The 13124-nt window shown below is 29.4% G+C and overlaps 2 protein-coding genes and 1 long non-coding RNA gene across 4 annotated transcripts in view; 2 read left to right on the forward strand and 1 right to left on the reverse strand.

Annotated features, from left to right (window-relative positions):
• Positions 1 to 580: 580 nt before the first annotated feature.
• On the reverse strand, positions 581 to 1407 carry LOC109610496 (bladder cancer-associated protein). The gene is made up of 2 exons (XM_020029664.2): positions 1187 to 1407; positions 581 to 1121 (listed from the first exon to the last, which is right to left on the reverse strand). Exon 2 carries the CDS (start codon positions 1037 to 1039, stop codon positions 797 to 799), a length of 243 nt encoding a protein of 80 aa, XP_019885223.1. The 5' UTR covers positions 1040 to 1121; positions 1187 to 1407; the 3' UTR covers positions 581 to 796.
• An 800-nt stretch (positions 1408 to 2207) lies between these two features.
• Positions 2208 to 8913, forward strand: LOC105258209 (U2 snRNP-associated SURP motif-containing protein). Its single transcript, XM_011269344.3, has 20 exons — positions 2208 to 2500; positions 2586 to 2629; positions 2715 to 2831; positions 2928 to 3024; positions 3138 to 3452; positions 3798 to 3862; positions 3941 to 4106; positions 4286 to 4449; positions 5326 to 5385; positions 5888 to 5931; positions 6055 to 6159; positions 6231 to 6458; positions 6600 to 6842; positions 6937 to 7123; positions 7201 to 7387; positions 7476 to 7609; positions 7699 to 7787; positions 7895 to 8054; positions 8130 to 8284; positions 8527 to 8913. Exons 2-20 carry the CDS (start codon positions 2606 to 2608, stop codon positions 8801 to 8803), a joined length of 2817 nt encoding a protein of 938 aa, XP_011267646.1. The 5' UTR covers positions 2208 to 2500; positions 2586 to 2605; the 3' UTR covers positions 8804 to 8913.
• Positions 8914 to 10322: 1409 nt separating this feature from the next.
• Positions 10323 to 13124, forward strand: part of LOC112639647 — a 39387-nt gene continuing 36585 nt past the window's right edge. Inside the window, exon 1 of one of the 2 annotated variants that reach the window (XR_003123605.1) lies at positions 10323 to 10441. This is a non-coding gene — a long non-coding RNA (uncharacterized LOC112639647). The remainder of the gene's footprint in view (positions 10442 to 13124) is intronic. The other variant, XR_003123606.1, reaches the window with a different exon arrangement.

The following is a 13124-nucleotide window of genomic DNA, read 5'->3' on the forward strand; positions in this document are numbered from 1 at the left end:
TTAAAAGATATTTTATAAATCTTAATGATTTTTGTACTATATATCTATGTTGCTTTAATATAAGCATATCATTTTAACTGAAATATTTAACAGGTTATACATATTTTTTATGCAATGTAACGTTAATTACACATTTTATATATTACTTAAAGCAAAACTTTAACAAAATAAATTGTAATTTTATATAATTATTGATATACCTTTTAAAATATATATAAGAAAAAATCTAGAATTCTACTCCCATTAAAAAAAAATAATCTAATATAACATCGTTATTGTTATACCAAAAGATACGGATAAGAATTTGAAAAAAAAAAATATATATTATTTATTGCTAATTAATATCCTTTTTCACTATTAAAGATTATATTATCAATAAAATTTGTATTCTTTTAATATATTGACAAGCAAATAGTATCACATTAGAATCATGAAATTTATCTTACTTTGTTATTATGTGACAGTTCTAGAGAATGTGTGTACAAACTTCAAACTATCTAACCCTTCTTTTTAAAATCACATAATTCAAAGTATATATATATATACATATTCAATATTCTCAAATATCATTATAATAATGACATTATATTATTATATATAGACAGAAATTTTGATAATCTCTCGTAAAGCTAGAAAACTTAAAAGTTATTTACCTATCATCACACTGCGGATAAAACACGCACTAATGGATTAAAGAATTGCTTTGCGATATTCTGCTACAGAGGAAGAAATTAGAAAGAAGGAATTGATAAAAGGGAATAGGGCAATAATTCTCTATAATAAATAAAATGCGATCTTAGCCATTGTCGCATCTTACTGTGTCGCAATTTGTGCTCCATAACAGGCAATTGCCTATACCGCTGTAACAAATGAGGAAGACAGCAGCGAGGAATACGAGGCTGCAAATAGTGCAAGGCTTACGCTCCAGGAAGAATCCGATCAGGTAGAGCGCCATAAACATGACATGGGTTTGCAGCAACGCCGGATTGACAGGTTTCGGTATCAGCAGCACCGGAATAAGCCACTGTAGGCAGTACATCTTCTCTTGAGCGTGTAAGGATGGCCGAAACTGCACTCACGACGTCTTTCACGTCAGACGAATATCTCATCAATGACAGAACCTTCGGAAAATGATAACATTAGCGATAACTAATAACCTAGATAATTAACATAAGTGATTATTAACCTCATTTGGAAGCATCACCGCTCACATACGAATCAGTTTGTCGTCATTGATTATTACTTCTTAAATTTGAACATGTATTTTTTTTTCTCGTCGACCATATGACTGTCCGTCGTACTACACTACAATGTACAAAGAGAGGTAAGAGGAAAGGGAAGAACACCAATCAACACTAAATTGCGATATACCAATAATTTCGCATAATTTTCAGCCAGAGAGAAGACTGACAATGAGAGGTGTCATGGCTCGTTTTTAGATGATTCCTGAAAGCGATACGCCCTCTGTGGACCTTAAAAACGTGCACAGCTCTACTCACATCTACATTAGCTCTACAGTATGTCCGGTTCCAATTTGGCATTTAACTCAAAAGCAGCAAAAGAGTGTCGTCGAATCGACAACGACACTGAATTATAGTCATACTATAGTTCAGTGGTAACGACCATAAATTTTTATATTTTTTATATTTTTATATTTTTATTTTTATATTCTTTTATTCCGATACCGGAGGCTCATCGAGTCCGCTTGATTGTGATCATAGATTGTGATGAAAATTTATCCACGATCCGGCTATCGATTGGCTAATAGCATCTCGTCGATGAACAAACTCATCGTTAGTACTAATGCAATTATAAATCTTAAACCTGTATTAGAATACACATTGAAAATTGAAGATAAAAAAATGGGAATTTGACCAATAAGAATTAAGGGACCTCAAATTTCTGTGTCCTGATTGGTCAAATTTCAATCTTCAATCTCAATCTTCCACGCATAATCTGATACGGGCTTCATATTGGCTCCTTTCAGCGGATTCAACATTTGGGCAACATTACTAGATTTTCCGATGTAATTCGATGCTGATTGGTCGGATCTGAAAGTAGAAACCAATTATATTCAATTTAGCAGTTGAGTCCGCTGAAAAGCACGAAGGACCTGATCTGAGTGTAGAAAGTGCTGATAAAAGGAACAAACCTACTCTAGTCGATTAGTCGGCAGGATTCATTTCAAAAGAGAGAAAGAGAGAGAGAGAAATGTGTTTTGGATAGTCTAAATATTCCAAATTTTTTGTCTGTGAAATGAGATATGCATGTTGAACGAATCGCTTAATGTTGGAGAAGAATTTTGTATTTTCTAAAAAAAATCAATCGTCATAATTTTTAATAAATTTGCGTCTTATTGTTTCCAATAAATGTGTTTTTTTTTTCGAATTACTTTTTCAACAACGTTAACTCGTATTTGCTGACAAGTAAGACGTCGGCGCATATATTTCATTGAATAGAATCAAGATTTTACGACGGATATCCATAACATCGTGCAATCGTATGTTTAAATTAATTTCGGTGATGCTCAAATTTCAATTTACACGTGTATTATATTGCTAAATTTCTTTTTCTTATACTTTTAGGTTACACTATAGCCTTACAAATGGCGGATAAGGCTATGATGAAGGTAATATATATAACTTTGTTAGATTTGTACTTATATCAAGATGCTTATAATTGCATATTATTTAATTTCTAATTTGCATTTATAGCAAATTGCGGAACAAAAACTTAAGGCTTTCTCCATCGGTACTATGGGTAAACGGCCATTGAGTAAAAAAGAGCTGGAAGAACAACGTAAGAAGGAACAAGAACAAGCTGCGGCTCAGGTAAATAAGACCGCATATTGTTACTGATTTTCTCCATATGAATTAAATTTACTTTACGGCTCTATCTTGTGATATATAATTATGCATTATGTATAGGCATTTGAAGAATTTGTGGCAACGTTTCAAGAAACACCAAGTAAAACAGCTAGCAAGGTATGGGTTAAAGCAGGGACGTACGATGCAGGCAAAAGACGTAAGTATAGAATTTATGTGTGCATTTATAAGCAATTATTTTTTAAATTATTGGAAAAGTAAATTGTTAAAAAAATATACACTTTATTTCATGTTATATTATATCTTTTTAAGAGGAAGACACGAGGGAGAAGGGGAAACTTTATAAACCACAATCAAAAATCTCAGAAATAGTTGATACCAGATCATCAGCGGAACAAGCTCAAGAATATGCAAGATTGCTTGGAACGAATGAACGAAAACTAGATAGATTGGGTAAAAAGAAAAAGGAAGGAGAAAAAAAGAAAAGCAATCTTGAATTATTTAAAGAAGAGCTGAAGATGATACAAGAGGAACGTGAAGAGAGACACAAATATAAGGGTGTAGTGAAGACTGTAATATCTGCGCAATCTGAAGATCCAATGTTGGCTGCTTTAAAATGTGTGGAAGGTATTACATATATATTATATATAAATGTTACATAAAATACTTTTGATTTTAACTTGATATAATAATATGAATCGTTCCAATTTTACTTCAATAGTCGTCTTTGCAATGAAATATATAATGATATATTTTTAAAACAATATTATTTAAATCTGTAGTATACTTATAACTTTAGTAGGTAATAAATCCTCATTTCCGGATCCGCGAAAGGCTAATCTGCATAACTTCATTGATGATCCCCGTCTCTTAGCCCTGATATATGAGGGTATTATCCTTCCTTATCTTTTTCCTTGCCACCTTTCTCAACCTCATAATTACAAGAAATGTTGAAGAATTTTTATTTTACAGATGGCTCATTTGATAATGGTGATCCAAATACCACAAACTTGTACCTGGGAAATTTAAATCCAAAGGTAAAATATTATATTACTATTAATTAAGTGTTAGTATATATTGATATTTTATACAATAACTTGTCTATTTCCAAATAGATCACAGAACAGCAACTGATGGAAATATTTGGTAAATATGGTCCACTGGCTAGTATAAAAATAATGTGGCCACGCAGTGACGAAGAGAAAGCCAGACAAAGGAATTGTGGTTTTGTCGCGTTTATGAGTCGTAAGGACGGAGAACGTGCATTAAAAAATCTTAATGGTGAGAATATGACAAGAATATATTTTACAAATGTACATATTGTTTCCTCTCTGGAATCATCTTTTTATTTATTATATATTAATGTATTAGAGTCTCTCAAATTTAATATATATTATACACACACACACACACACACCCATATACATATATACATATAATCAAATTACATCATGATTTAGGTCGCGATATAATGCAGTACGAGATGAAATTGGGCTGGGGGAAAAGTGTACCAATTCCACCTTATCCCATTTATATTCCACCTGCTTTGATGGAGATCACGCAGCCACCACCCCCATCTGGTCTTCCATTTAATGCTCAACCACATCGTCGTGACAGGCACAAGGTATATCAAATAAATCACTTGAGAAGTGTAATTAATAAATTACTTAATTATATACATTTCAATTGATTTTCTTTTTATTGAATATTTTATCCTTTGAAAATAATCATATTCCGAAAATATTTATTAATCAATTGTATTTTTTCCTTTTTTTTATCATATATTAATTATATATATATATATATATATATATATATATATATATATATATATTAATAGTTATAGGATTTGAAAAAAATATACTTTATCCTAAAAATATCTAAGTAAATAGTTTTACATGAAAATTCGGTCAACAGGCATTCTATTAATTAGTATATTAATTCTTTGCAGTCCTATGTCATATAATTTGTCATATTTTATTCCAGCTAAACCAGTATCAAGTTTAGTTTAACATAGAAATTTATAATTATTTACGAACATTCTAGCAATCTCAAAAATAATTTGTGTAGTGCTATGGCTGCATATATCTTTGTAGAGTCTTTTTTTCCCCTTTTTATATATGTATTATGTAAGAAACATTACATAATATCTTATTGAAACATGAAAAAATATATAAACTATAAGATATAGGTGGAAGTAGCTGAATTGCAATAGACTTGCTGGAACAAAATATCAGAAATGATTTGAAACGCAAAGGATTAACATTTAATATATTTATTTCTTTTATTTAATCATATTTATTAGTAGTTTTATATAACAATTTAATAAAACGCGAAATAAAATTATCGCTTAGTAAACATTAACGATGTACTCGTTCTCTTTTTTCCCCATGTAGTCAATAAAATGATACTTCAAGATGATCACAATGCTAAATTGTGATAAAAATTTGTTTGTTCATTTTATTGAAATTAAATAACCATTTTTGAAACATAATCTCAGATTCCACGTATCCGCAATATACAGACCGCGGAGCCGCAGGAAAAGGAAAATTTTGAAAAGGTAAAATTATTTTTATGCTCCTTTAAAAAAAAGTTTGAAATAGTATTTATTCTTCTATTAATCTGTTTTAATTTATTCAGGACTGTTATGATAGATTTATTAATTGTAATAGATATCTATTTATAAAAATATTTAGGAAGAAAGTTTTTTAAGTGAGAAGATAACTTTTCTAGAACTTTTCTAGAATCTAAAAAAGACTAACAGTTTGCTTATGAAAGTAACAAATATAATGACAAATATATACTTATATTTTTATAATTTATAGTTTTGAAAAAATAAAATGTACATACACATATGTGCGCGCTCGCGCGCGTGTGTATGTATATTTTATATATGTAAATTCCTTATTGACCATATTAAATGTACAATTCTAATTATATTTACAAATTATGTTGTGTTAATTTGTTGGCGATTATTCATGGGATACACATTTTGGTGTTTGGAATATCTTATTCTATCACTATTGCACTGGCGATCTGGTCTGATTGGAATTGATAATCAGATTTTGCAGAATGCTGTTGTCAAAGTGGTGATACCAACAGAAAGGTATTTGATTAAAATAATATAATAGATCTGTAAGCGCTTTTGTTAATTGTGATATTTTGTGTGATGTTTTGTAATCAATAGTAATTGATATAAATGCATACTTTATCAAATCGTATATTACAGAAATTTAGTGATGTTAATACATAGAATGGTTGAATTTGTAATTCGAGAAGGACCAATGTTTGAAGCAATGATTATGAACAGAGAATTAACTAATCCAATGTTCAGGTATATATCATATGATATATGATATATTCTGTTACATAATTGAATATACATGATAGTAACTTTAATTTTAGATTCTTATTTGAGAATTATTCTCCTGCACACACTTATTATCGCTGGAAATTATATTCTATCTTACAAGGGGATGGACAGAAAGAATGGCACACAGAAGATTTTAGAATGTTCAAAGGTGGAAGTGTATGGAGACCACCACCAATCAATCCTTGGACACAAGGCATGCCGGATGAATTAATAGAAATGGAAGAGAGACAAGAACCAAGGAGGGGTAGTCTTTCAATCAGGTATTCAAATATTAAAAAATTAGCAAAAATATTTATAAAATAATATTTTAAAATAAAGCAATTTGAAAATTCTCTATGAAAAATAATTGTGATTGAAAATATATACATAAATTTTCTGAAATACTTTCTATTTATTTATAGTCAGCGAGATCGTTTAGAAGATTTGTTGAGAAATATATCACCTGAACGAATAAAAGTAGCAGAAGCAATGGTATTTTGTATAGAACATGCAGAAGCAGCAGAGGAGATTTGTGATTGTATTTCAGAATCATTATCAATATTACAAACTCCTGTAAATAAAAAAATTGCAAGATTATACTTGATATCTGATATATTACATAATTGTGGAGTCAAAGTGACTAATGCCACTATTTATAGAAAAGCGTATGTAATCTTTCTTAAGAAAAAAGAAAGAAAGAAAAGATACTACATGTATATAATCTTAATACATGTATATAATAAATCATTAATTTTACAGATTTGAGACACGTCTTCTAGATATTTTTAGCGAAGTTCATCAAGCATACAAGCAGTTTGATAGTAAATTAAAGGCAGAAGGATTCAAAGTCCGTGTTATGCGAATGTTTAGAGCATGGGAAGATTGGACAGTTTACCCAAGAGATTTTCTTGTTAAATTACAAAATACATTCCTGGGACTTGTTTTGGTAATTTTTTAAATTTACAACAATAATATATCTGTCAGTAAATAGACTTTATAACACTTTTAATTTCTTTCTCTAAGATGGATGAACCTGAGCCTGAAAATGATGAAGATATTGATGGTGCACCATTATCTGATGTTGATGGTGACGGTACTGAAGATTTAGATGGTGTACCACTTGACGGTGCAACCCTGTTGAAAGGTGCCATGAAACATGGCCTCACATCTCAAGCAACTTCAAATTACGATGATATTGATGGAGTGCCTAGTATATATGCGTTCCTGAAATAAATACATAAAAAGATGTAGTTTCATACTAGTAAATTGTATTATATGTATATATATATCTGTCATAGTGGATGAAGATATTGACGGAGTACCAATGGATGATGACAACAATGTAAACACGCGAAATAAGGAAGACGAAAAGAAATCGACAATACCAGCTGGATTTGTTCCTTCACGATGGGAAACTGTTGATCCCGATCAGGTTTTAAAATATTTTTATCTATATGTTTATCGATGAAATAACGTTAATATTTTCTTGTATTATATTTATATAATTTTTTAAATAATCAGGTCGAGGCACAAGCAATGACTACCAGTAAATGGGAAGAATTAGGTCAAAATGAAGATTCTAATTCTCAAGATACTAGTATGGATTCTAGGTAGAATTTGTTGCAATAATTGTCGATGATATTGATAATTTTGCGCACAAAATGTTTAATAATTTATATATATTAGAACATATTTATAATAAAAATTACTTTAACAGTGGTAGGGATTATAATGAAGAAAGGCGAAATAGATTACGTGAAATTGAAGTAAAAATTATGCAATATCAGGATGAATTAGAAAGTGGTAGAAGAACATTAAAGTCTGGTATGACGATACAAGCACAAGTAGAGCATTATAGAAAAAAACTTATAAGAAAGGTATAATTTTTACACATATTAATTTCAATATGTAACAACAATATCGTATACACATACACGTTAAAATTACTATAGAGCGAGAGAGAAATGAAGGACATAAAAAGCGAAGAACGTGATGATGAGAAACGAAGGGAGAAGAAAAGAAGCCGAAGTACCACACCAGAATCTCCTAGTCACAGCTATCGTAGACGATCCTCGGCAAGTCCATCGTCCAAAAGTGTAAGATATAGGTAAATGTTCTGCCGGATTTTTTTATATATGCATTCCACATACTTTTACATTTTCGTTATATAATACATGAAGTTTCTATTATCTGATATTTTTCAATCCAGAGGTCTTATATGATCTAATTTTTAATTGATTTTTATATATCTATATGTAATCAATTGATATTATTTATGAAATAATAGTTCAAAAATGCATTTTAAGTATAAATATACTTCTTATACATTATCTTGTTATACATTTTTAGATCACGCAGTAGATCGCCACGTTGCAAACGTAGATCAAGATCTCCATATAAAAAACGTGTACCGGTAACCCCGTCCCCTCCTCGTATTCGACGTACACCATCGCCTTCCTTTTCTTCAGGCAGAGGATCACGCAGATCGCCCACTAATGAACGTTGTGATAGGAAAAGATCACGTAGATCACCCTCTTTATCGCCTCCACCGCCTCCACGTACTTCCTCTAAACATAGAGCTTGTAGTCCGCCTTCCCCGCGTAAGCGACACAAGCATAAATATTAAATTACATATATACACATTGTTGTAGAATAATTACACAGCAGTTTTTCACAAAATAATTCTTCAAGATACTTTTTTATTTTCTTTTAGATCAGATAACATTTATTATCTTACGATTACATCCATAGATTAATATAAAAAGAGATTAGTTTTTTTGGCGATTGTTCTCTTCTTATATATACATATATCTGATTCATCCACATCCGTCTAAAAAATATAAAATAAATTTCTCACTGCTTAATTATTATCGAAATAAAACTTTTACTTTTTACATTATAAAATAATTGTATTATAATTTGCATAGAAAGGACACGATATAATTGAGACAACGTGTGCAGTTTTCAAAGTGCACAAAAACATAAAACATATTTTAACAATTATTAAAAGTCATGTGCATTAGATTATTTATAATATTTTTTAAATACATTGTGAAGAGAGAATAAAGAAAGATGTATATATTAATTACATAAAGAATATCGAAATAAAATCATCGTCTTTAAGTTTATACCAAGAAATTTGTTAAATGTTCTGAAAGTATTTCAGAATAAAATAATTTTACCTAATAATATGTATCAAAGATATTGTTTTCTTGCATTGTGAACATTTTGAATAAATAATTTTATGTAAAGATATATATAATCATTTATACATCACTTTATCTTTGTTTTTAAGCTTTTTATAATGTTTAATTATTATATAATTTGATTTTATTGATTATCATAATTTTTATAATTAAATCTTAATTTTTAACAATTACTATCGATATATCTTGTAGGAGAGTTTATTTTTTTTTCTTAAATTAATTTAACTTTATTATGTATGCTGCATCAGTTATTTTTGTAAACATCTAATCTTTAATTGTATGTGTGCATGTGTATATTTATATTTATATATAATCCACTGAGAAAAATATAGATCGAAAAAACGTCTATTAAATATCTATTAGGATTACAATCTTTTCGACCTATTATTTCTCACTGGGAAGTTAAACCATGTAAGAAAGTAAACTCTTTATAAACTATACGTATAGTTTATAAAGATTTTTAATTTCTTATATGGTTTAACTTATTTGATAATTGGATTAAATATATAAAAGAATTAATTTCTAATTACAATGAAAACCCTCTATGTTCATTTTAACTATGTGTTTTACATCTGCCAAATTTTAATTTATTTATAACTGATAAATATTGCGAAATAGTGACATTGTGCTTAATCCAATCGGAACAATAAGATATTTTATAAAATCATAATACATATAAATCTCTATAAGAAGACAAAAGTATCAGTCGAACTGATCAAAATAGGCGGTGAAATACTGCCAGTATCTTCATGATCTGAATATAATAAATTAAAAAATGCTTTATATTATTAACAATATATATATATATATATATATATATATATATATATATATTGTTATTAATATAAAGCATTTTTAATTTATTATTTATTATATGGACGTAACATCCTTTTGAGCTGTCCGTCACAGGACGAAAAGCCGGAGTTGCCAGATACTGCTTGCGTCTACAATCTGGCAGCTTTGGCTCTGCTCCTCACTTCTCAGTGTTCGGCGAGCGTGCAACCGGAGAGGATGTAGAGGACCGCGTTTTCCTATATTGGAATTTCCAGAATCTTTTGGTAAGATGACAATTTTATTGTGAGGCTATGCGTGTGTGATCTTACGTCGTGCTCGGATGGATTAGAGTGATTAGAGCGTTTAAGAATCGTCGCCCTAATTAGTGTTACGTTTTCGATTTTATTCGCATAGTGCGTTTAATAGATTCTTTAATGTTTCGGACGATTAATCCATCCGTGTGCTTAAAATATTACGCAGCAATTTCTCCAGAACCGTCGCAATTGTGTAGATTTATTGTCTCGCGTATTCGTGAAAAATTATATACTTGTACTTTTCTCGTGTTCTTTTGTGTCCTTATAATAATTCACGTTTAGTGCTATTGATCTCGCGTTTCTACACATAATCGTACACAACTCGACGAAATTCCGTAAGTTTTTCTTGGTATCTCTTAGCCTGCTCCCCGAACATCGCGCGGGCTTGCAAATTACAGAATGTTGTCGCGTGAATCGAGAGCAAAATATTAACATTAATACATACGTCTACGAAGATTGAATATTTCTATTAGCATTTTTTGATACATTTACTGATAAAAAATATGTAAAATAAGTACTAAAAGAGATACTAAATATAATAATATATACTCACAAATTCTAAAAGTGCAATATTATCAATCACAGATATAATATGTATGTATATATATATATATGTCATTAATAGAACTATCATCGCGGTATTTAATATTAATAATTCAATCGGAATTTGTGGCTGCCGAGGCCCTATGACGTCTCGTTTAGCGCAAAATTTCAGGACTTTCTTTACGCTGCTTTTTCTATCGCGTGACACGTGATCGCGCTCGAATACCGGCCTGTTGCCGGTGAAAATTGCCATAATCGATTGTAAAACATCATGCAATATCTACGTGAATCTGTCTCGTGTTGAACATTATCTATTTGTTAAATATATTTATTCTTGTAATAAAAATTAATAAAATTCATTCTTCTAAAAATATTCATTCTTGTAATAAAAATAATAAAAATTTAAAATTTTTTCCGTTGAAAATTCGTTGTCGCAAGTAACAAGGAAACTCGGAACTCGAGAATAACAAGGTCACCGTTAATGTATATATTGATTTTTGAATGTTTCTGATATCTCTTATATATTGAACATGTATTGCTTTTGTATTTGAGGGTCAAGCAAATAAGATTTTGAAAATAACTGTCGATTGTGTCGAGATTTGTAAAAGCAAAAGTAATTTAAGCTATTATTTATTCTTTTCGCTAGAAACTTTTAGCCATCATTAATTTAATTTTAAAGATTTATTTCGTTAAAATAATTTTCTTTTTTTTTTTTGCTACCTTATGAAGAGGCTATCATAATAATTAATAGAGGAATCATTAAAATTCACAAAATAGAAATCTTTACTTTTCTTTTAGGAATAATATCGAATATTTTTAAGATTTATCTCATGTAATTTAATTTTCACAGAATTTTTGATATATTGGCAACTTTTGATATATTGGCGCACTTGCTGCTGCCTAATTTTGCTATGCATTTTTATTGATGTGTTATTATATATTATTTAATTATGCATTATATACATATATCTGATTCATCTATATCTGTTTAAAAAATATAAAATGAGTTTTTCACTGTTTAATTATTATTATCGAAATAAAACTTTTATTTTTTACATTACAAAATATAATTTGCATAGAGAGACACATTATAGTTGAGACAACATGTGTGCAGTTTTCAAACTGCACAAAAACATAAAATTAAAATAACAAATTAGATAAAGGCCAATACAGAACTAACTCGCTGATATAAGTGCGAAAAAACAAAAATAATAATATTGTTAAGACATGTAATCCATAAATGATACAGTAAATAAATCGATCGCAACGTTTCGGTCAAGCATATTACCCTTTTCAAGCAACAGAAAAAATTTAAATTTAAAAATGTTCAATATCTGCTAACTGAAAGAAAGGATAACGCATATATATAACAAACGCAAAATCGCAAAAATAAAATAATATGTGGGAGAAATCAAGGAGTCAATGTTTAAAACAAAAAAAAGGTTTTAACAAAAAAATGTTTTAACAAAAAAATAAAAATAAAAGTTAGATTCGTAAGTGTAGCTGACATGTGAATGCTGTTAGAAACGGAGTCCCGATCAAATGAACAGTTATTCTTCAAAATTGATAATAGACAATTCATAATATTTTCATTAAAAATTTGGCTGTGACAACCTGTAACAGTCCAAACCAAGACCAAACAATCAACACAATTCGAGAATAAAATTAAAAGAAAAATTCCCATAAATTATAAAAACCAACGTATTTAATATAAAATGAATAAAAATAAAAATAAAAATGTTTAAATAAAAATAAAAATAATAATAATAAAAATATATGAAAGAATAAAAGACAGAGACTCACAGTCAAACGGAGGAGAATATCTAGAATAATTAAAAAAAATGCACAGTTAACATCGCAAGAATAAGACAACGACAATGCGAGAACTCACATAAAGCAGGAAAGCATGGGAATATAAAGAGAAAGCCCCCCACCAAAAGGAAAGAAAGAAAGAAGAAGGTCCCTCTATGCGAAAAGAAAAAAAGTTTATTTAAGGAAGAAGGGGAAAAGGAACGGGAAGGGAAAACAACAAAAAGGCGCGAGGTTTAAGAAATTTTATTAATAATAGGGAAATATAAGGAATTAAGTAAAGAGGTATCTTCCTGAGCAT

Source organism: Camponotus floridanus, unplaced genomic scaffold (genome assembly GCF_003227725.1).
Source record: "Camponotus floridanus strain SB8 unplaced genomic scaffold, Cflo_v7.5 scaffold8, whole genome shotgun sequence".
NCBI lineage: Eukaryota > Metazoa > Arthropoda > Insecta > Hymenoptera > Formicidae > Camponotus > Camponotus floridanus.